This window comes from Schistocerca cancellata, chromosome 2 (assembly GCF_023864275.1).
Source record: "Schistocerca cancellata isolate TAMUIC-IGC-003103 chromosome 2, iqSchCanc2.1, whole genome shotgun sequence".
Lineage (NCBI taxonomy): Eukaryota > Metazoa > Arthropoda > Insecta > Orthoptera > Acrididae > Schistocerca > Schistocerca cancellata.
The window spans coordinates 140,538,886-140,562,575 of NC_064627.1; the positions used below are offsets into that span (position 1 = coordinate 140,538,886).

At 41.2% G+C, this 23,690-nt stretch overlaps 1 protein-coding gene across 5 annotated transcripts in view; it reads right to left on the bottom strand.

The window, feature by feature from the left end:
* LOC126161418 (cell division cycle protein 23 homolog) overlaps positions 1-23,690 on the bottom strand; it is a 100,611-nt gene that overhangs the window by 71,013 nt on the left and 5,908 nt on the right. For all 5 annotated transcript variants that reach the window (XM_049917208.1, XM_049917207.1, XM_049917211.1 and 2 more), the window contains one exon: positions 5,390-5,732. In XM_049917208.1, the coding sequence (XP_049773165.1) occupies positions 5,390-5,732 (343 nt within the window). The remainder of the gene's footprint in view (positions 1-5,389; positions 5,733-23,690) is intronic.

Sequence of the window (23,690 nt, forward strand, 5' to 3'; positions counted from 1 at the left end):
TTCACTAGCCAATTGATAACGAGCAAGCAAAGATGCATACATGGCCATCTGTTCATTGTTGTGATTTTGGCTTAGAGCATGTGGTACCAATATACCCAATTTTTGAACCTTCCCCACTGAATGCAAATGTCACACAATGGTGGAATGATCACACTTCATCACCCTTCAAACCCTGGAAGTCTTCCTGAATGTGTACAGCCAAATTTTTAGAATGATCCTCCTCAAAATGAGAAAACCATTTTCTCACCATGCTCTGTCCAATGGCATTATCCCCAGGCATGATGCAAATGTTACTGGTTGCCTCTGCTGCTGTCACCCTTCCACTGAACTCAAACAGAAGAATATGTCTGAAATGTTGCAATTTCTGCACTTTGCACTCCATTTTCTAGTGTCCAGAACTCCAATCACTGCTTCCAAAAGACAACGTGACAATTTGTAAACTCAAATACTACAGTGAACTACAAATAAAAAATATCAATACCTAAACCGAAGCAACAGGAATATTGACATACAAAACAAAAACACTGCAAACTTTTGTACCAACCTAGTAGTATGTTTCTACTACCGTATGCTATTAAAGATGGACAATTTGTGACTGCAGAACTGCATTCCACGTGTTCTGGCAGTAGTGAAATGAAAGTCATGGATGAGGGCCCAAGATATGCCTTTCTTACAGTTGGCATTCTGCGATACTTAAATTTCAAGATATGTAGCAGATGCAGAAATCATCTACATACGGTGAAGGTTAGACTGTAGACTCCACAATCTCTACATGTCCATTTATACCTTTTGGCAAAAGCCAAGTGAGACAGTTTTCCTGCATATGAGGAAGACTGTGGGAAACACATACTTGGACATGAATGGCAATATGAGATAAAAATTCCAGATAAAATCAAGGACACCACTAAAGCCCCACTCTTACAGAGCACAAACAATATAACATTAGGTAACGATGTGTTGGTGGCAAGCAAATGCCATTCTGATAACGAATTAAAGACAAATTAGGTGGCTGTTTATAGACTGGTCCTCCTGAAGACCACAATGGAATTTGGACAGAATTCTTTTAGTCTTGAGAATCTAATTAAGTTATTTGTTTATCATTCATCCAATTCACTCGCATAAAACATTTATCAAGTAGAAAGAGTGATAGGTGTCCATCTCAGGAGGGTCTTTCTTTATTGGGATAAATTACATTTTCATTCCACTTGAGGGAAATTCACCCACATCACTGAGACAATTAAAGAGGTCAAGAGCATTTCATGTTTGTGTTCAAGTGGGGTAATTAACCCCTCAAGCGTGTGTGACAACATATGCCGTCCACCGCCGTCTGCTTGTCCAGCATGTGCAATGTCATATGCTGTCCGCGCTTTTTGCATTCGTTTATCCTCCTGGCCAATGCAATTTGAATGACGGCCACTAGATAGCAGTGCCATATGTTCCTTAGCTTCATGTTGATGGAGTTCGGGAGTCAGCATTTGTGATTCATGTGGGTTACGAATGTTTTTGTCTTTGTGTGCTTGACGATTCTCCTTAGGTTGTGTGCAATGGCTGGGCTGACGGAAGATGGAGTTCTGCAACTTTGATGGAGAGTGATATTCAGGAAGACGAGTTTTCATTGTCTTCTGATGATTCGTCAGATGATGAATCTACTGTGCAGTATGCAGTCTTGCCTGACTGGTAGGAATGTGACCCTATTTCTGCACCTACTGCATTTACATAGAGTATTGGTGAAGGTAGGCTGAAACTCCGAATTCCTGGTAATGCAAGGCAATTAGCTTATTTTGAATTGTTCTTTGACAGTGAAATAATAGACAGCTCTATTTTTACCGATGGGGATTGTGTGTAAAAGATCGGCTAAAATGTATTTTACCAGAAGGAACATGCTAGAAACGCCCTTCTTCCCTGATGTTATGAGTGAAGAAAGATTTCATCTCCGGACAAGATTTCTACATTTTGCGGACAACACGCAACACCAAAATGTACATGGCAGTAAAACCATTTATAAAATTACGCCTGTAATAAAGCATCTGAAAGCAAGATTTCAGAGAGCTTATGAGCCAGGACGTAACAAAAGCGTTGACGAATCCTTGTTGCTGTGGAAAGGGAGACACTCTTGGAAGCAGTACATACCTTTGAAAGTAGCACGCTTTGGGATGAAATTTTTCGAACTGTGTGACAAGAATGGATATTTATGGAACTTTATTTTGTACACTGGAAGATATACTGATCTTAATTGTCAAATAACAAAAGATGATGATCTATAGTCAACAAAGGTGGTGTTAAATTTGTGTGAAAATTTGTTAGATGTAGGTAGGTCTGTGTATATGGACAATTTCAATTCCAGTTCTGACTTGTTCCAAAGACTTGTGGACAGGAATACTGATGCAGTAGGAAAAATTAAAACTTCTAGGAAAGGACTGTCACATATTGCAAATAGGAAGTTACAGAAAGGACAGACCATCGGTGCACAAAAGGGGGAAATTGGTGGCTCGGAAATGGAAGGATAAAAGGGAAGTTACAATGCTAACAACAAAGCATGGTGCATCAACAGTAGATGTGCAAAGAAGAGTAAAAGGTGCAAGTGACCCAGATACCCACTTAGTGTTTCTGACTACAACCAGAACATGGGGGGAGTGGACTTTAAAGACCAGTTACTGGAATCATCCCTTAAGCAAGGTTTGGTACAAAAAACTTTTAAAGCATTTGTTAAATGTGGCTGTTTTAAATGTTTACAAATTTTATTGTCAGAATGGAAATAAGAAGGACTATTTAGAATTTAGAGTGAAGCTCATAGATGAGCTCATAACTAATTACCACCGAAGTGCCATTGAACAGAAGCAAGGAAGACCTTCTGATGTTGTCAGTGACTGTAACCGACTTACTGGTAGACACTTCCCAGAAGAAAATCTAGCAGCAAAAAATGGAAAAGTGGGCCTAAGGAGACCTGTGCTGTGTGCAACAAAACAGCAAAGAAGAGAGACATCGTATAGATGCAAAACCTGCCCTGCAAACCCAGCATTATGTATTGTGCCGTGCTTTGAACTTTATCACTCTCAAAAAACCTTGTAAACAATTAATTTTATAACATGATTAAACTTTTTGTGCCTAAAGTGATTTCGTCTATTTCATCCTTATTGTTTTAAGTGTTCACCTTAATTTTTTGCAGAATTTTATTTCCATTACTGCATTAGATATAGCATTTGCAGTATGGGAGGAACACAGCACCCACAGATGTGCACAACAGACGTCACGCTGCAGGTGCAGTCAGGTGGAGGGCAGCGTCATGCTTGAGGGGTTAACGCAGCATCGGGTACTGTACGAGATTCGGACCTGGGGCTGTGTCGTGACATTCTGCCAAGACATTGCGGAATGCCCATTTGTGTTTTAGGTCATTTTGAGGATTCATAATCAAACTCTTATTTTAGGGATGTAGAATGTGGGAGGGTAGCTTCCAGATGCCCAGGCTGGAGCGAAGTGCATTGTTAGTTGTTCACCAACACTAGTGGCATCAGATTGAATGGCGGCATTCTGATATATCCTGGACATCTTACAGGATGACTAGTGTTAATAAATGCAGTTTAACTTTCACATATTTGTTAGGATGAAGTGTGGGATTCAATACTGGTTACAAATCTTTCCCTACACTCATTTTTTTATTAGACAGTAGGCCTGAAATCTGAGTCTTTCTAAAGTGACAGACATATCGCACAATGTTGTTGTTGTCGTATTATGTCCAAAGACTGGTTTGACACAGCTCTCTGCACTAGAGTCCTTTCTTGTCAGGGCACTGGGTGACAATCTCTGTGGTGTGCCTTGGTGTGGAGAACACCCTTTTTCCCCCCAACTGGAGGGTGAGTTGTGTAGCGAGCCCTTTTTTGCAGTTGACGGTATCTTGTTCAGCATTTGCACAAAATGTATCATCATTTGTACAGAATTCATATTTCTCTTGAGCCTTAAATTATATTAAAATGTCATAGAGCTTTCATAATCTTTTCTTTTTTTTTTGGCAAGCCTGTGAGTAAGGAGAATACCTCTCCTGTCAGTTGGCACAGATCAGCAGTTTTTCACACAGGGAACTATCGTACAGTAATTAGTCACAGTCTTCACAGATTAGGTCATTCATACAGCTTGACAACGTGTGAGCAAAGTGTACACATTTAAAATAGCTAACAGAAGGTGGTGCATATGGTTTTATGTCACACCATTAGACCACTATTTTTACTGTCTCTGGGAATGTCTCATCTTTGAAAGCCAGAACGAATGCTCCAGCGTCCATCTCGTTATTGCACATTCTAACACACAACATAAATCATCTTGCGTAAAAGGAAATTTACTCTGAAAGTAATGCTTCTCAAATCACCATTCATAATATTTTCCCCTGACTTATAAGAAATGTTAACAGTTCTGATGTCATGCTCATTGAAAACAGTTTGTTGTTAGGAAGTATTGCACAGTCTTTGTCCCAAAGCCTTTGACACATTTGGTTGTTGGCATATACTAGTGTGTGCACCGTGCTTTGTTGTTGCAAATGGTGCATTTTCTTTGCAACTAAAGTTTTATTTTGGTGTTATTCTCTCATTTACATTTTATTGCTGCTGTAGTGGGCTAAAGTAAAATTTTTTGTTGGAGTATCAGTTCTTACTACTCAAAATTACAGAAATTTAACTCACAACCAAAACAATGAAAAATTCCTGTGTTTTTCCTGGATGAAAGAATTCCCGGGTTTTTCCGTGACTTCCCGATCGTCCAGGGGCATATATGCCCTGAGATACTGCAGGGAAGAAAAAGTCAACTCTTGTTCAGAGAAGTGCATGTGCAGAGAAAGGGGTGGCCGTATACAGATCAAGTACATCCCCTAAATCCCCCTTGTGCTTGTCATTGTTAGCCATGCTCGTACTGAGAGATGCACACGTGCTGTTCCTCAGTACTCTCCTTTTTATTTACAATTGTTTTTAACTGTTTAATGTATGTAGTCTGTGAAGTGTTTAATGTATGTATCTTACAACAATATTTACAATCATGTCTGTAGTATTAATGTTTCTGCTATATATTCTTAGAAAAAAATCTCTCAAGCAAAGAGTAACAATATTATGAAAAGGAAAGTTGCTACTCGCCATATAGTGGAGATGCTGAGTCGCATATATGCACAACAAAAAGACTGACACAAATACAGATTTCAGCCATTAAGGCCTTCATTAACAACAACAAACAAACAAACAAACAAACAAACACACACACACACACACACACACACACACACACACACACGACTGCAGTCTCAGGCAACTGAAACCACACTCAAGCAAAGAGTTTTAGACATGTATACAACTGCTGACTCATTTCCATAAAACATACAAAAATCAATTTAGAAACACAAAATGTTCCATACCTTGTTCCTATCGGTGATTAATGATGAAAGTTCCAACCATGCTCCCCAGTGTAAGGGCTCCTTATGAATTGCTTCAACTAGTATGTCTAGCGCCTCTTTCAGCAGTTCTAGTCGCTTCAGAACTATTCCATACAGGTACAATCCATAACCGTCTAAGGTTCTATTCAGATAATCCTTCTTCAGATCTGCAGCGAGTTCAAGAAGATTTTGATTCTGGCTGGGATCAACAGTGAAACTGTCTCTCATATCATCAAGTTTCTTCTTTTCTCCTGCCAGATAGCGAGAGTATAGGTGCAAAAACCTTGTTTTTGGATCTTGGCACCAATTCGAGAAATACGCACACCTGTGAGATGGAAGAACATTATTTCACTTTATATTGTAATTGTTCTTTAACAGTACTAATCTTATCTAATGAATGTAAAAATATTTTTATTATGATGCTCTCATTAGGAACGGTAACACTCCCCTCTCCCCCCTTTCCTTTGTGACAGGAAGAATGTTTGCACCTGCGATTTCTGAACTGTTAATCCACAAGCAGTGCTTCACCATTACTAGAAAGTTGACAGTACCTGATAGGGACATCTGTAGCATAGAACCTGTAACATAACCCAAGTTCTAGGTTTGGCCGGAAGGTGAACTTTGTTGACAGTTGGCGAAGGCAACAAATGTGAATGCCAAAAGTGGTAACAGACTGATTTGTAGCACAGCATGATGCCTACATTTGCACCATATTTAATGCCCCAATCATTATAAAAACTAAATATGACGTAAATTCAGAAAACTTTTGTTTGACAAGTCTCTGACAAGTACTTTGATGCGTATCATGTACACACACCACGATAAAGGTAAGAGGATTAACTCTTACTGACATTATCTTACACCACTGTCTACATTAATTTCAGTGAAGAAGTATTTTAATATGTGAACCTCACTCAGTGTATCTTCCAATCCTTTTCCCAAACTTGATAGTTCCAATTATTAATTTGTAGTGATGAAACACACACAAAAAGCTGAACACAATTTGCACCATGACTCAGAGAAAGATCACAGATAAAAAAGCTTATGATTGTTATCAAAACAGCATAACAGTCAACACGACCTGTATGTTGCCGTACTTCCACCCTTACCTCACTTTAATTGTAAGCCCATCACATATCCTATCACCAATGAGTTTCCTTTTTAACTAGTAAATTGCATCATTTCCAAGTACTGAACATAAACAGATTAGCTAAAGAAGAATATAGGAAGGAATTTCCAGAGACAAGGGCAGAAATAAATGTAAACCCTTAATATCCTAGAGTGGTAAATTATTATTCAGATAGTGTGACCAAACACACAAGAAGTATCATATTAAATAGCATAAAAATTCTACATACTGGGCAAAAAACAGAAAAAAGTATCATGAATTTGTCAGGCGTTTTCTTTGTAAGATTTTTCAAATGTCTTTAGATAAAAAGAATCAATATTAACAGTGAAAGGAAGAAAAGCTTTTAAGTTCCAAAACTGAATATCAAATAAGATGCTTGTTACATATCCATTGTCCACATACGAAATTGAGGGCAAACTAACTAATGTCCAATGGTTGCAAAGACAATAAACCATAGCAGTAAACAAGAAAGATAATTCTACAAAAAGCAAGCAGTTTCCACAAGTCTGTCCAATACCCATGTTAAGCAGTTACACCTCAGGTTGTAAATGAGTAAACTATATTTCAACTTCACCCCCTGACAAAATACTACATATCTACAGGCATAATCAACACCAGTTCAGGCAGTAGAGTTGCCTTCATAGTCTTAAATGTTACTGAATTTAACACGTAACTGTTTAGGAGTAAGTAAGGCACCCACATTTTTATTTATTTATTATTTTTTAAAAATTCTTGCGCAATGTACAAGCCGCCGAAGGTGACGACTCAAGTACCATTTCACACACGTGAATATTGGGAAAAATTTTGAAACACTCCTGAAACAGTTCAAGGTATTTGGTTGTGTCTTTCTTCTTCTTCTTCTTCTTCTTCTTCTTCTTCTTCAATATAACTACTGATCACATGAAATCAAAATCTAGTTTTATTTGATAAAGAGTTTTATTTATTCTGAAAGGTGAGTAAGAGGAACATTATTCAAACATATTAACTGATTCCAAAACATATGCGAGTGTCCCAAAAAGTTACAGGCTCCAAAGGATACTACTACTTTGCAGTCTGGTTAGAACTGGAATGAAACTAAAACTGAACTAAAAATCCATTTAACTGCACCTATATGTTCCTTTGAATTGAGTGATGCCTTCCTGTTGAACCATAGGCACTGGAGCACTCATAATCTTTAAAACGCTGCAAACCGGAAGTCAGCACTGGTGGTGGTGATGCTGTCTTGCATTGGGAACCTCTATCAAGTAGCCAGTCCATACAGTAGCATAAATTTCACAAATATTTCATTTAATTGGCAACTGAAGTCTATCATCTCTGTACTCCAGTAGTCACAGTCATACGCACATGCCACAAATATCCCTCTTGGTAAAATTTTTATGTACTGATATCCGACTTCCTGCCACTGCAGCACAACAAACCATACTGCAAATGACACGTCTTCATGAAATCTTTACTGCACTGTATCATTGAAACTGCATATTTTTTAGATATACAAGTTTAAACACAATATTATGAAAAGGACAGTGGCTATTCACTTTATAGCGGAGATGCCGAGTCGCAGGTGAAACAGAAAGCCTGTCTAACAGCTACGCTTTCGGCCAAGAAGGCCTTCATCAGAAATAAAAACACACGAGCACACACATGTGCAAATGCTGCTCACACACAAAACCACCGTCTCTTGCTGCCCAAGACCAGACTGTGAGCAGCAGCACCTGATGGAAGAAGCAATGTGGGTGGTGGAAGTAAGGATGAAGCCGCAGCAGAAAGGGATACCAGATAAGGATGGGGATGGGGAACAGTAAAGTGATGCTTGTGGGAGCATACAGGGATGATATGGGGAGAAGGTAGGACAGTTAGGTGCAGACGAGAGGTTAGATGGACAGTGGGAGGCAGCAAAAAACGAGAGATGTAAAGATATTGTGGGTGTGCTGGTGGAATAGAAGGCGGTGCAGTGCTGGAATGGGAACAGGAAAGGGGATAGGTGGGTAAAGGCCAATGACTAACAAAGGTTGAAGCCAGGAGGGTTACAGGAACATAGGATATATTGCAGGAAGAGTTCCCACATACAGAATTCAGAATAGCTGATATTGGTGGGATGGGTACAGATGGCACAATCTGTGAAAAAGTCATTGAAATAAAGAACCCGTCATGGCATGCTCAGACACTGGATGGTCTAGCTGTTTCTTGGCCATAGCTTGTTGGTTGCCATGCCCACATAGAATGAAGCTCAATGGTTGAATCTTAACTTTAAGATCACATGACTGCTTTCACAGGTAGTCCTGCTGCCTTTGATGGGATAGGTGATGTTTGTGACCGGACTGGAGTAGGTGGTGGTGGAAGGATGTATGGGACAGGTCTTTCGCCAGATCTGTCACAGGGCTATGAGTCATGAGGCAAGGGGGTTAGGGGTTAGGAGAAGGGGTTGTGTAGGGATTGATGAGGAAATTTTGTAGGTTCAGTGGGCAGCAGACCACTGTGGGAGGGGTGGGAAGGATAGTGGGTTAGACATTCATTTCAGGGCACAAGAGGTAGCTGAAACCCTGGCAGAGAATGTGGTTCAGCTGCCCCAGTCCTTGGTGGTAATGAGTCATGAGGGGAATGCTCCTCTGTGGATGGGTGATTGGAGAGAGAAGGCATAGGGGACACCTGTTTTTGTAAAAGGTTGGGAGGGTAATTATGGTCTGTGATGGCCTCAGTGAGACCCTTGGTATATTTTGAGAGGGCCTGCTCGTCAATACAGATGCGACAGTCATGGGTGGCTAGGCAGTATGGAAGGGACTTCTTGGTATGGAATGGGTGGCAGCTGTTGAAGTGTTGATAGGTTTTGATATGGAAGAGGTGCTGATTTAGAAATATTTGAGGTGGAGGTCAACAACAAGGAAGATGGCTTGCTGGGTTGAAAAGGACCAGGTGACGCAAATGGGGGAGAAGGTGTCGAGGTTCCGGAGGAATGTGAATAGGGTGACCTCCCCCTGGATCCCAATCGCATAGATATCATCAACGAATCTGAACCAGCTGAGAGGTTTAGGATTCTGGGTGGTGAGAAGGCATTCCTCTAGATGGCACATGAATAAGTTGGCATAGGATGTTTGCATGCGGGTGCCCATTGCCATACTCCAGATTTGTTTGTAGGTATACCTTCAAAGGAGAAGTAACTGTGGATTAGGATACAGCTCATTATGGAGACTAGGAAGAGGGTTGTCGATTTGGAATCCATTGGGCATTGGGAAAGGTAGTGTTCAATAGTGGTAAGGCCACGGGCATTAGGTATGGTGTGTAAAGGGAGGTGGCATCAATAATGACAAGCAAGGCAACCTGTGGTAAAGGAACAGGAACATATGGAGAGTCAGTGGAGGAAATGTTTGGTATGTTTTATGTAGGAGGGTAGGTTGTGGGTAATAGGCTGAAGGTGTTGATCAACAAGCGCAGAGATTATCTCAGCGGGGCCACAGTAATCGGCTGCAATGGGATGTCCTGGGTGGTTCGGCTTATGGACTTTAGGAAAGACGTAGAAGGTAGGAATGTGGGGAGGGGTAGGGGTGAGAGAGAGATGGTCTCCGGGAAGAGGTTCTAGAATGGGACTAAGGATTAGAGGAGAGACCGGAGACCTTGCTGGATTTTTTGAGCGGGGTCACTGTGTTTTTAGGTGGATGAATCAGACAGCTGGCAGAATCCTCCTGATAATTCTTGAGTTTCACAACGACAGTGGTGGTGCCCTTGTCAGTAGATAGGATTACAAGGTCGGGATCAGTTTTTAGGTAGTGCATTCTGGTTCTTTCTGCAGCTGTAAAGTTAGGTTTAATGTTGAGAGATTCGGGGAATGATGGTGATGCAATGATCAAGGTTAATCAATTCTGGAAAGTTAACAATGGGGGGTCTGGGGGCAGTGGGGTTAGGTCACAGTTGGATTGAAGAGTGAACTGAGTCAGGCAGGTTTCAACATTGGTCTTTGGTTGAATCTGATTGATAGGGTTGATGGCAAAAACATTTCTCCAAAGCAGGAACAGTGGTAGGTGAGAGATTTTGAGGGTGGGGACTGCGAGACAGGGTTTGTCAGCTATGGAGAAATGTGGGGGAGGTCTGGAGGCTGCTGTGGAGGTGGTAAATAGTGGTAGCCCAAGCCAGGAGTAGGACGTGAACAGGGTGAAGAGTTTTTTGAGGAGGTGGTGTGCATGCCGCTCTAGTTTCTGATGAGCAAGAGTTTCAGTGTGTGACATGGGATCCACAAATTTGGGACTGCACAGCAGGGGAATTTTACGAAGAGAGATGAGTTATTGCGAGGATGTTTTGACCTGATTGAGATGGTTTCGCAGGCCTGCAGAATCTGAACAGATGGAGGTCATTGTGGAAAGAGGGGTTGCAGCCGGAGATGGGTAATTTGACAGTAAGGCCATTTGGGGGGATTCCATGAGCCAAGCAACAATGCAGGAACAGCATGTATGACTTGGTTCTGGCTAGCGATAAGAAAACTTTTCTGTAGTAATGCGGATGGAATGAGCAAGGATTCATGTTGTAGACTAAAACTGTAAAGATACGCAAATAAGATAAAAGAACGCGAAAAAAATTGCAAAAAATACACGGAAAAAGATACGAAAAGGATAAAATGGATGAAGTACGGAGAAAAAAATGATGAAATATGAGAAAGAGGTCAATAGTGAAAGGTGAAAACAAACAAACTACTTAGTCAGTTCAAACAGTTGGTAATGATTTTTAAAGTGACTAGGAGCACTGCCAGAAATATTATTTTCTGCCTTTGATTGCACTTGATGAAGAATTTTGTGCATTGCCAAAATTGCACATGCTAAGTCATGACCTGTGACAACATTTCCAACTACAAGCCAATTGCAAGTCATTACTTCCAACTCCAACACTTGAGGTCTTGTTCTGAAATTATGTTACTCCCGTAAAAACTAAAACTTGTCATTCTCCAATGATATCTTTGCACTACTTATGGCAGAACCACAGACCAGTTCTCAGCAAAATCGCAAAGAAGCACTAAACATAGGTCTTCAGCCTTCACATCTGCAAAGTGTGCTGTTGCAACTTACAGAGATGCTGTATGGATGGATGGATGGGGTTAAGGGGACCACTACGACATCATCAGTCCCGTAACCCTTTGTGTGTCAGGCCAGAAATGGTTCCCAGAGATGAACTACATGAAAGACAAATCCCAATGGATTCTATTGTATCTGAGAAACAAGAAAGCCAAGAGACAGAAGCAAGTAGAAGTGAGAGGGGATAAAAGGGCGTAGGCTACCCTGCTCAGAAAGCATCTGGAGACCTCCAGCACATGTAATGTGACAGGAGACAGCCTCTGCATCTGACTAGTGTTCCCTACCCTCCACTGCCACAAGAAAACTAGCTACATGGACAAGATAAAATCTAAGGAAAGAGAACAATGACAACACATCTGTCAACTAATGACAGATATAAAAGAATAAGAAGAATCAAGAAAGTAGGAAGGACATGTGCACTCAGGACCACTGAGCAAGGGTAGCCATAGGCCTCTCGAGTTAGATCATGTGATGTGGCACCCCTCCAATCCCTCAATCAGCTGACAAGGCTAGTCTGCCCTATGTCAAACAAGTAAAAACCACTTTCAGAGTTAAAACATAAAACCAAATCAAACGCTCTGACATTGTCCGCTAGCACCAGAGGCATCATGTCAGTAAGTTTAAGGATTTGCTGTAAGGTGGCCAAATTAGGGCAGTCCAGTAGCATGTGGGCCACTGTGAGATAAGCATCACACCAACAGGGGGGTGGACCCTCACTTCAGAGTATGTGGCCATGAGTCAGCCAAATGTGGCCAGTGCGAAGCTGACAGAGGACAGTAGATTACCTGTGAGAAGCACGAAAGGAAGACTGCTACATGGCCATTGTCTCCTGTATGGTTCGCAGTTTATTTGGAGAAATGGGGGCACACCAATTCGCATTCCAAGCCTCCGGCAATTGTCAGCGAACAGTGAACCAAAGGTCCAGTTCCTGTACCCCATCCGCAAAGTCAGCAACCTAATAGCCAACTTGGCCAACCAATCAGCATGTTCATTCCCTGGGATACCAATGTTATCAGGGATCCGTAAAAAGACAACTGACTGTCCAGCATGGCAGAAGTCATAATGGAGATCCTGGATAGTCACAATTAATGGGTGTAAAGGGTAACAATGGTGGATAGCCTAAGCAAGTCACTACCAATTAAGAACATCTTGTTGGTGCAAGAACGAACATGACAGACGGCTTGAGCAATGGCCACCAATTCAGCAGTGAATACACTACATCCATTTGGCAGGGAGCGCACCTCACTGCATCTTGCATCTGTGTAGGCAAAACTGCTTCATCCCTTGACCATAGGGCCTTCAGAGTACACCATGTCTGAGCGTGAAAAAGCGTCAAGGATGTGGCAAAAAACCATAGGGTCTATTGAGTCTTTCAGTGGAAAAGAGGTCAAGGCAGATCAGAGGACAGCATACAAACACATTTTACCCCTAACAAGAGGCAACAGCAGGGAAAGATGGAGTATAGAGTGGATACTCGGTATGTGAACTGCGATCGTGACTCCAGACCATGGCTCTTGTTGTGGCAGGTAGAGACCCCCAGCAGGAAAAGGACATGGTAGTTTGGATGCTCAGGGTAATGGCAAATGTATATTGCATAGTTGAGCAGTAGTTGGTGCCTGATATATAAAGGGTTGCAAGCCTCTGCGAGCAGGCTGTTCAAAGGACTGGTCTGAAAGGTACCTGCTACAAGTTGGACCACACAATGGTATACTGGGCCTAGTATCCGCCATGCTGAAGGCAATGTAGAGTCATATGGAAGGCTCCCATAATCAAGATGTGACAGGATCAGAACTTTGTAGAACCACAAAAGTGTAGAGCAGTCTGCATCCCAGCTGGTCTTCCTGAAACACTGAAGAGTATTATAATGTGACCAGCTGATTTGCTTAAGTTGGAGAAAATTGGGAAGTCATGTCAATAGGGCATCAAAGATCAATCTTTTAAAAAAAAGAGAGAGAGATAAGACTCCACAACATTGAGCATTGGGTCCTTGAGGTGAAGTTCTGGTTGGGGACGGACTGTATGATGGTGACGGAAGTGCACGACATATTTTGGTGGCAAAAAAATGGGAAGACATCGGTAGACTCTTTGCCTTTCATATAGCACCCAGCATTCAGCATCACCAACAGCTGAGGTGCAACAGTAGTCATCAGCATACAGGGAGGGTGACACCGTAGATCTCATAGCTGCTGCTCAACCACTGACAGCCATCATCAGAAAATGGGAAACACTCAATACGGAGACCCATGGGACCCCATTCTCTTGTACAGAGGGAGTACTGTGGAAAGCATCAACTTGAACCCAGCAAATATGGCAAGACAAGAAGTTCCGGAGAAAAATCTATAGTTGGCCCCCGAGACCCCACTCGTGGAGGACACCAAAAATGTGGTCAAAGAAGGTAAGATGCTGACACTGAGCGAAAGCCGACCAAATAGACTCCAGGCAGATCAAACTATCAGTAGTGGAATGCTCTTGGTTAAAACTGCCCTGAGACGGAGCCATAAGACTCCGAGATTCAAGGTACCGACACAGCCATTAGCTCACCATATATTCGAGTAACCTGCAGAGAACATTTTTGAGACTCACTGGGCAACAGCTCACTATCTCAAAGGGGTGTTTAGCTGGTTTCAGTACTGGGACAATCATACTTTCTCGTTACAGAGATGGGAACTCACTCTTTCCTGTTCCACATGCAGTTGAAAAGGCAAGGATGGGGCATTGGCAACCCACTGATAGGTGTTGAGCATTTGGCTGTGGATGCAGTCTGGCCCTACCGTAGCCATGTCAGGGCAAAGCACCTGGGGACTGAGCAATTTCCACTCACTGAATGGAGCATTATAAGGTTCAAGGTGATGTGCAGTAAATAGTAAAGGATATATAATGTAATTGGATTGATAAAAAAAAATATACTCATCACATGGGGCAGAAGAACACACGTATAAAAAAGTACTACAATTTCCAAGCTTTTGGAGCCAGTGGCTCCTTCTTATGGCAGGAGAGCTGAAGGGGAAGGAAGAGGCACGGAGGAAAATAACTTTCCTAAAAAGTCTTTCCTTCTCAACCCATCCTGGCCCAGGTTTCTGGGCAAACCTTTTTTCCTAAACCATCAGTCTTTTTCCTTCACCCCTCTTCCTTCCCCTACAACCCTTCTGCCAGAATAATGAGCCACTGGCTCCAAAACCTTGCAAACTGCAATACTTTTTATATGCACAATGTAGGAAAAAGACATATGTCTACTTACCGTAAGGAAGACATGTCAAGTTACAGACAGGCACAATTAAGAGAGACATATAACTTGCAGCCACAGCCTTTGTCAGTAAAACACACACACACACACACACACACACACACACACACACACACACACACACACGACCGCCAACTCCAGCACCTCGGGCCAGAATACATCACATGGGATGCAATGCAGCAAGCTGGAGGGGATGGGGGGAATGGAAGGGGGAGGGATAGTAGCGTATAGTTGGGAGAGAGATGAATGCTGTCTGGTGGAGTGCGCAGGGACTAGACTGCCAACAGACGCAGCATCAGGAGGTTGTGGGGCACGGAGGTGGGGGAGAAAAGAAACAAAGTAGAAGAGTGGGGAAAGACAGACGGGTGCAGTGGCGGACGGTTGCGAATAAACAGGGTGGGAGACGAGAATGGGGATGAGATGACAGCACAGAGGGGTGTGGAAACTGTTGGCTGGAAGGCGTGCGGACAGTATGTTACCTAGGTTGAGGACGGGATAATTACAGGACTGGAGAATGTGTTTTAAGGATAACTCCCATCTGTGCAATTCAGATAAGCTGGTGGTGGAGAGAAGGCTCCAGATAACTCAGGTAGTAAAGCAGCCATTGAAATCAAGTGTGTAATGTTCAGCTGCATGTTGTGCCACAGGGTGGCCTACTTTGCTCTTGGCCACAGTTTGACAGTAGTCATTCATCCTTGTGGACAGTTGGTTGGTAGTCAAACCAATATAAAGCGCTGTGCAATGACTGCAGCAAAGCTGGTAAATGATTATGTTTCTATTGTTTGATACCTTTTATGTGTGTGTTCTCTGCTGCCACTTAGTGAGTAGATTTTTTTATCTAGCCAATTACATTATATTTTCAAAAATTGATGGACTTGTACAGGAAGTCATTCTACCCACTGTTTGAGAACACTGTTCACAGAGATACCAGGTACACCTAGAGATAGAGGCATCGGATCTTCACACAAACCTGCAAAGGAGAGGTACATGTTCCAGTGGTAGCAGCATAATGCTCCCATATTCTCGTTTCTGTCATTCTATGAGTTGGCAGACCTGGGCAAAGAGCCATTTAAAGGCAATAAGGCACTCCATTGATGAATGTAGCTTATGGTATTGGAGAGCCGGCCTGCAATCTCTCTAATGACCACGGAAGTTTCGGGAGTCCACCAATGTACTGCATTCCAATGGGGGTATTGCTGATTCAGCCACAGACGGTAGAAAACTATGTTTCTTGTACGGCGATGGGGAGGAGGGGAGAGCAAGGGGGGGGGGGGGGGGGGAAGCAGACAGAAGATGGAGCTCAGCCAAGTGGCAGGAAAAAAAGCAGCATAAGTAGAATCACACCATTAGTACCCTGTGGTGGCAAGGAGGGCATGGCCTGCCTCAGTGCCACCTGCTGCCACTAGATAGGAGAAAATAAAACAATACACATTTGTTCTAAATTAGGGTACATGGAGGTCTGGGATTATAGGGGCCACTAGGTAGGTTGGCTGGCTTGTTGATTAAAGGGACCAAACTACTGGATCATTCCGTTTTCCTTTGAACACACAGGTCTACACGATTTTACACCAGAGATGCCCTACCACGCAGAACCCACAGGAAGAAAACCCCCAAGGTCTGCCAAATGTCAACGAAGAGTAGATAAGGGACAAAAAAGAAGAAATGGGGGATATAGGAAGAAATGCAGATGAGATGTCTTATTTAGGGAGCTGCCGCACAGCGCAATGAGGGGACATACAGCCCCCACACTTACCAGAGGTACGTCACTCAGAAATTGCCTAGGAAATACTATCATCATGGACAGGACAATAGCAGCACAGGTAGACATACGATTAACAAGACGAACAGACCGTGCAAGAGGCAGGAAAAGTAGAAGACAGGTAGGATAAGAGTTAGAGTGGGCCACCAAGCCCAGACGGCTGCAGCTCGGTCTGGGCACAGGCAGCAACAATGTTCTGCCAACCCATCAACTGCAGGGGGGGGGGGGGGGGAGACACCAGGAATGCTGCCTCAGATAGAGGGGCAAATCATGCAGGGTCTGGTGGCACCGAGGCCATCAGAATCTACTCTCCACACGGGTGCCACCCACCCAGCAAACCGTTGCCTGAGGTCCTCATGCCCCAGCCATGACAGACACATACTCCATGGCTTGCACGGGGAGTTTCCACCTCGGGCACCAACAGTGCAATCCTTCATGGTTGGCGTGGGGAGGGGAGGGGGGGGGGGGGCTATCATTGTGCCGGTACTTGATGATCCCTCCCTCCCAAAAAACAGAGTGGCTTCCATGCTGGGTTCTGGGTGTAATACCATGGCAAGAAAGAATAGTGCAAAGAGAGAAAAGCACAAGGGTGGAATATATGGCACACTGGGCAACATTCCCTGCATGATCTGCACTTCTGTAAAATTTTGAAAAGAAGTAGCAAGTCAAACCCAACAAGGGGACCATATAATTAATAATGAAAAGGTGTAGAAGGCCAGAAGGTAACAAAACTAGTGTCCAAAAAACAAATCAGATAAAAGCACAATTGATCCCAAGAAGCCTATACAATCGAAAGGCATAGAGGAAAAGAGAATAGCAGAAAGACACACTTGCAGCATGGAAAGGGAACACTGCAAGGGCTGGGGATCTGTGGTGGCCAGGCACATACTGACAAATATGTGAGCCCCCTGAGCAAGGTCTTCAGACGGTGTGTTACTGCTTTCATTGCCCATTTCCCAAGTTCGTCATTTAAGAAAACATCAATGGCAAAAAAAATTTTAATTAGTTTATACCCCCCCAATGTTGCATACGTAACTTCTGAAAGTTGTCTAGAACGCCTTTCAAACCAAGTGTTCCCTTTACAGGGCAGTCGACGCATTCCTGAAACAACGAAATCTCTTGCTTTACATCGCAGACTACTAAGGACTCCACATGTCCAGTATGCCACATGTTCAAGTAAGTTCTTTGAAGTTACCACACAAAGTTCATAATTTTCACAATACAATCACATAAACAGTCATCCCTTGGTGGGTGTGGAACTACTCTCTTAGGCTGCAGTGCATAAAGTTTTTATCTTTCAGTGTATAATGTTGTGAATCCTTTCTCGTATATAGCAAAAGGTTATCTGAAACTGACAGTCATGTATCTTTTCACTTTCACCACTTTTTTCCTTCAACTGTTTTAGCTGTGACGTTTTTGTTGGCACTCTTGCGAGAACAGTCCTATTTATCTTCCCAATAAAATGACATATTTGAACAGGTTTCTTTTATAGGATGACCATAATTTGGATCTGGTCTTCCAAAACTCCTTTTACAGACTTCAAATTTCTTGTTTTGTGCACCATGTATTTTGATGCAGAGGGAATGTGGCACTAAACTGTTTTTGATGTAATAGTGAGAACATGCACATTTTCTGTCAGATGCACACAATTCAGCAGTTGAATTTACGTTTGAAAAAAATTCCTGGCATGTTGTGCAAGCTTCCTTTGGTTCAAGTTGTTCTGAAGATGGAGCTCCTACTTTGAAAAGTGTGGTCAATCTTGCTTTTTTGTGCTCTCCCCACAGCTTCAGTACCTTCTCTGTGCTTTATTGATGCATACAGCTTATGAGTTGCCTTCACTGACCACAGTTCTTAACGGGACCAGCACCTACCTCTAGCCGACTGAATTAAGGAATGTAGTATGTCCTTTACAAATGCCAAATGTGCATCACCTGCACCATGGGAGACTTATCTTCATATTCAGATTATTCAATTACTGTCATAGTTGATATTCTGTCACAGTATTTAGAAATCACTTATTTCCAACATGATTTTTTTTAGTTATATATGTTACACTTTTATGGATATGCAAAATCAGCACACTTCACTCTCTCATGGCCCCAGTCAGAAGAATTTTCAAATAATCCTTTCCACAAAACAGCCCAATCAGCAGAATCCTTACAAGGTCTCAGATATCCTATCTACAAGGCTCTACAATATAGAAATTAGTTATGAGTAACTGCAGTACAGAAACCAGCAAAACAACAACCTCAACACAGAAATTTGAAGAACAGCTTCAACAAAGAAATTAGTAATAAAAACTACAGTAAAGAATTTAGCAACATTTTTCCTTAAATTAAAAAAAGAAATACACAAGAACACTATAGCGAGAGATCTTTGATACATTTGCAAACCAAGGATATCAATATAATCCTTAAGACATTATCTTTCAAATAAAAAGACAACAAAATACATGGAACTGTTCCAGAGATAGCATGTTTTAAAGTTTTTTCCAAAAATTGCATACACAAAATGGTGCCGTAAATGTCATCATTGGTAGCCAGTAAGTTTTTTTGACAAAACAAAAAAATATGGGTTTCTTACTCCATCCTACATTTTTGCATATGTTAAATTCAATAACATCTAAGACTATGAAGTTAAGAGTTTTTTTTTAGACTGCCTGAATTAATATGGACTATGCCGATAGTATGGACAAACATAAGAGCTCTGTGAGGCTCATTTTCTCATACCCGCCAGATGGAAACAAACAGAACTGAGAAATTCAAAAAGAGTCCTGCAGTACACTGACATGAGAACAGCAATTACAGATTACAGTGACAACATAAAATTTCCCCCCACTGGAGGCCAAACTGCACTGCACAGTGCTCAATTTGCCATAGTGGTACGCGATCATAGTCTTGCAAATCTTTTGTCACAACCCTTGTAATACCAACATATTTCCAATAATGTATATTGGCAAAGAGGGTGTTAGTTTATCGTCCACCCTAAAAAAAAAATTAAGAACTTGTTAATTATCATCTACTCATTAACAACAATTGTTGAAGATGTACTGATAAACACTGAAGCTGTACAAAAATTTGTAACACAAAATTTCAAATTTCCAGAACTCACAAATATCTTTTTGCACACTCTCGGCAATACCAACGAACCTTTAGTAATTCCTACTACCATCGAGAATGGCTGAGGGAGGGGAGACCGGATGGGGCACACTTGGTGACCACCACAAAAAATTTAAAAAATCAATAATTATTGTTGACTTTTTGAAGAAATACTGATGTACAGGAATGGCCTGAACCTGAAAATATCATATATGATATTCATTGTGGTGCCACTCCATGTCAAATCATGCATCTCAGATTTTCATGAAACTTTGTCTATTTGCTTACATTTATAAGAACTTCTGGAAATTATTTTTGGTCTCAGACTAAAACTTTTTTATGTTGAATTTTCATTATAGTGATGTTCTGATAATTTGTCTCTACGAGAATGCCCATGCAGTGTGGTACTTATCTATAGAAATACTTGTAACTTAGGTGTACAGGAAGCTGTTGATTTGGCTTTTTTTTTTCTTTTCTTTTTCATAGGCCTAAGTTAAGAGAGGCATATGATTAACAAGAATGCATTTATTTGATCAGTGAAGTTACAAAGAAAACTACAAAAATTATTTATTTACGTCACTTCCCAATTTCTGGAAAAATAACATGCATGTTGAGAAACACTTAAATGATATTTCTCCAACCTGCCGGGATTGAAGTATGGGTCTTAAAAAAATCCTAAGATTGTAAGCTTTCTAATAAAATAAAAATATTAATGAGTTTCCTGCAAATGGCCACACAAATAAATCGAAAATAAAAAAACTTTTTACTGTGATGAAAAACTAGTCATTCCAAGTAAGTTCAGCCAGGTCTGGCACCTACTTCCTCAGGTGCAGGAGTCTCAAATTAGCATATTTAAATATCAATTATTCTAGGCAGACAAATTAATCTTAAATGTGCAAAAGTTATTTCATTTTATGAATTGATTTTTGAAAGAATAAAATATATTGCATTTATCTGTCCAGCTAACCACCAGCCCACAGTAATAAAGTGTTCTGTTTGTTTGTAGTAGCTTGTTTGAAACCTGTACATAAGTGAAAACAGTGCAACTATCACTGTCTGTATTGTTGAACACCAGTGACATGCAACCAGTCCATTTCACCTCAATCACTCTTTGTCTTTCCATGAGACTGGTCACATTTACTTGTAGTGCAGCCATTTATCATTCTGTTAGTATTGTAGTGTGTTTTTAACTGAAGTAGTGTGCAGGTACTTACAATGGAAAATGTGAATTCATGTTGTGTTGGAAAATTACTCACAACACCATGTCATTTGGTTACCTAAACATCAGTAAAAACTCTCCAAAAATGTTCAGACTTGAATGAAGACCAACAAGGTTTGGTAGTGTTACGGTCCAATATAAACTTTCCAGATGATCAAGAAAGAACTATTAAGTGGACAAAACAGTTACTATTAATTAAAGGTTTTTGAAAGCCATCATAAAACTCCTTGTGATCCTTTCAAAATACACAGGCACACAATTGGAAAATCCTCAAGATCGATAAGTTTTGGATTTGTCTAAATCATTAAGTCTGCAAGAATCAATCAGAAACCACGCAAAAGACTTCACACAACATGTCTTAAGATTTGTGAATAAAAAACTGAAATTGGTGGTGGAAATGACAGTGATGCCAGTGACCCAGAGGTGACACTTCATGAGTCAGTGCTAGAAAGTCGAAGTATCAAGGACACACATAAAACTTTAGATGATTTGGGGTGCTCTCCTTAAAACTTCATTCAATTCCAAATCACAGCAAAGCTTTATATGACACATTAAGGTTAGTGAGAATTAAATGTAGCATGAAATCATTAAGAAGTCAAAGATTCTTATACCATGATATTGTTAATGAAAGAAAAAGGTCAAAAGAAAAAAAATTAATGACAGAATTTAGTGTTAGTGAGTATGATTTGTTAAGTAATAGAACCCAGTATGTTGTCCTCGATGGCGAGTGTTCATCGCAGGTGAGGGTATCCTCTGGAATGTCCCAGGGAAGTGTGGTAGGTCCGCTGTTGTTTTCTATCTACATAAATGATCTTTTGGATAGAGTGGGTAGCAATGTGCAGCTGTTTGCTGATAATGCTGTGGTGTATGGGAAGGTGTCATCATTGAGTGACTGTAGGAGGATACAAGATGACTTGGACAGGATTTGTGATTGGTGTAAAGAATGGCAGCTAACTCTAAATATAGACAAATGTAAATTAATGCAGATGAATAGGAAAAAGAATCCTGTAATGTTTGAATATTCCATTAGTAGTGTATCGCTTGACACAGTCACGTCGATTAAATATTTGGGCGTAACATTGCAGAGCAATATGAAGTGGGACAAGCATGTAATGGTAGTTGTGGGGAAGGCAGATAGTCGTCTTTGGTTCATTGGTAGAATTTTGGGAAGATGTGGTTCGTCTGTAAAGGAGACCGCTTATAAAACACTAATACGACCTATTCTTGAGTACTGCTCGAGCGTTTGGGATCCCTATAAGGTCGGATTGAGGGAGGACATAGAAGCAATTCAGAGGGGGGCTGCTAGATTTGTTACTGGTAGGTTTGATCATCACGCGAGTGTTACGGATATGCTTCAGGAACTCGGGTGGGAGTCTCTAGAGGAAAGGAGGCGTTCTTTTCATGAATCGCTACTGAGGAAATTTAGAGAACCAGCATTTGAGGCTGACTGCAGTACAATTTTACTGCTGCCAACTTACATTTCGCGGAAAGACCGCAAAGATGAGAGAGATTAGGGCTCATACAGAGGCATATAGGCAGTCATTTTTCCCTCATTCTGTTTAGGAGTGGAAAAGGGAGAGAAGCTGCTAGTTGTGGTACGAGGTACCCTCCGCAATGCACCGTATGGTGGATTGCAGAGTATGTATGTAGATGTAGTTTTACAGGCAAGAAACTGGAAACAGAAACAGATATTTTATCAATTCCTATTCCAAAAAGAGGTCAAATGATCACTAATGAAGTCAAAGTCTGTCACCAATTTTTATCAAAATGATGCATATACTCTAATGTTACCAGCAATAAAGTCAGCTACAGAAAAATGTGTATATGCAAAAGAGACTCTGCCACATAAGGGAACTATATTAATGTTTTAAATGGGAAAAGGTTTTTCTAAATTTTGTTCACCAAGATTAAAGTGGCGTATTTTAGTTGGTGCTGCAGGCATTCATTCAGAGTGTGTCTGTGGTATCCACAAAAACATAAAACTGCTTTTGGATGCGGAACATATTCAAGAAACGCACAAAGAACTTATAAAATTTATTGTATGTGACTCAGAAACTATGACTGCATGCTCAATCACTGCGCAATTGTCCCAGTGACGATAAATTGTTAGATTTCTTGAAAGAAAAATTCTCTTACAAAGAAGCTGATGGTGAAATTGAGTACAGCCAGTGGATTACCACAGGCCACTGGACAGTATTGGTAAAGTAATCTGCAACTGTTGATGAATACACTGATTTACTGGTAACAAAATTACTGGCACTTAAACCACACTATTATATTTTATCATCAGGCAAGGGCCCTGAAAAATTTGAAAGACAATCTAATCTTGGCAAAAGCAATTGTGTTAATGGACTTTACTGAAAACTACAGTTTTATAATTAAGAATGAAAGCCAGTGTTAACACTGGACAAGAAGCAGTTGTACAACCCATTCTTTTTGTGTTAATGCGATAAACGAGGAAAATGAATCGACAATAGCAAACCACTGCTTTATAAGTTATGATATGGATCACAATGGGCGAAATGGTTAAGGGATTGGCTGAACACTGCCCACAAGTCAAGTAAGCTCATTATTTCACTAGAAAAGGCTTTAAAAAATTGTGTGAACACAACAAGGATTTTTCCATTGACACTGATCATTCCTTTTTTGCTACTAGCCACGGCCAATCTGTGTTTGGTTAATTGGGAGAAACTGTAAAACTTGTTTTGAGGAAAAGCTAGTCTTCAACTAGATGATGATGTACAAATAACTGCATATGGTGTTTGCAATTTCTGCAAGGC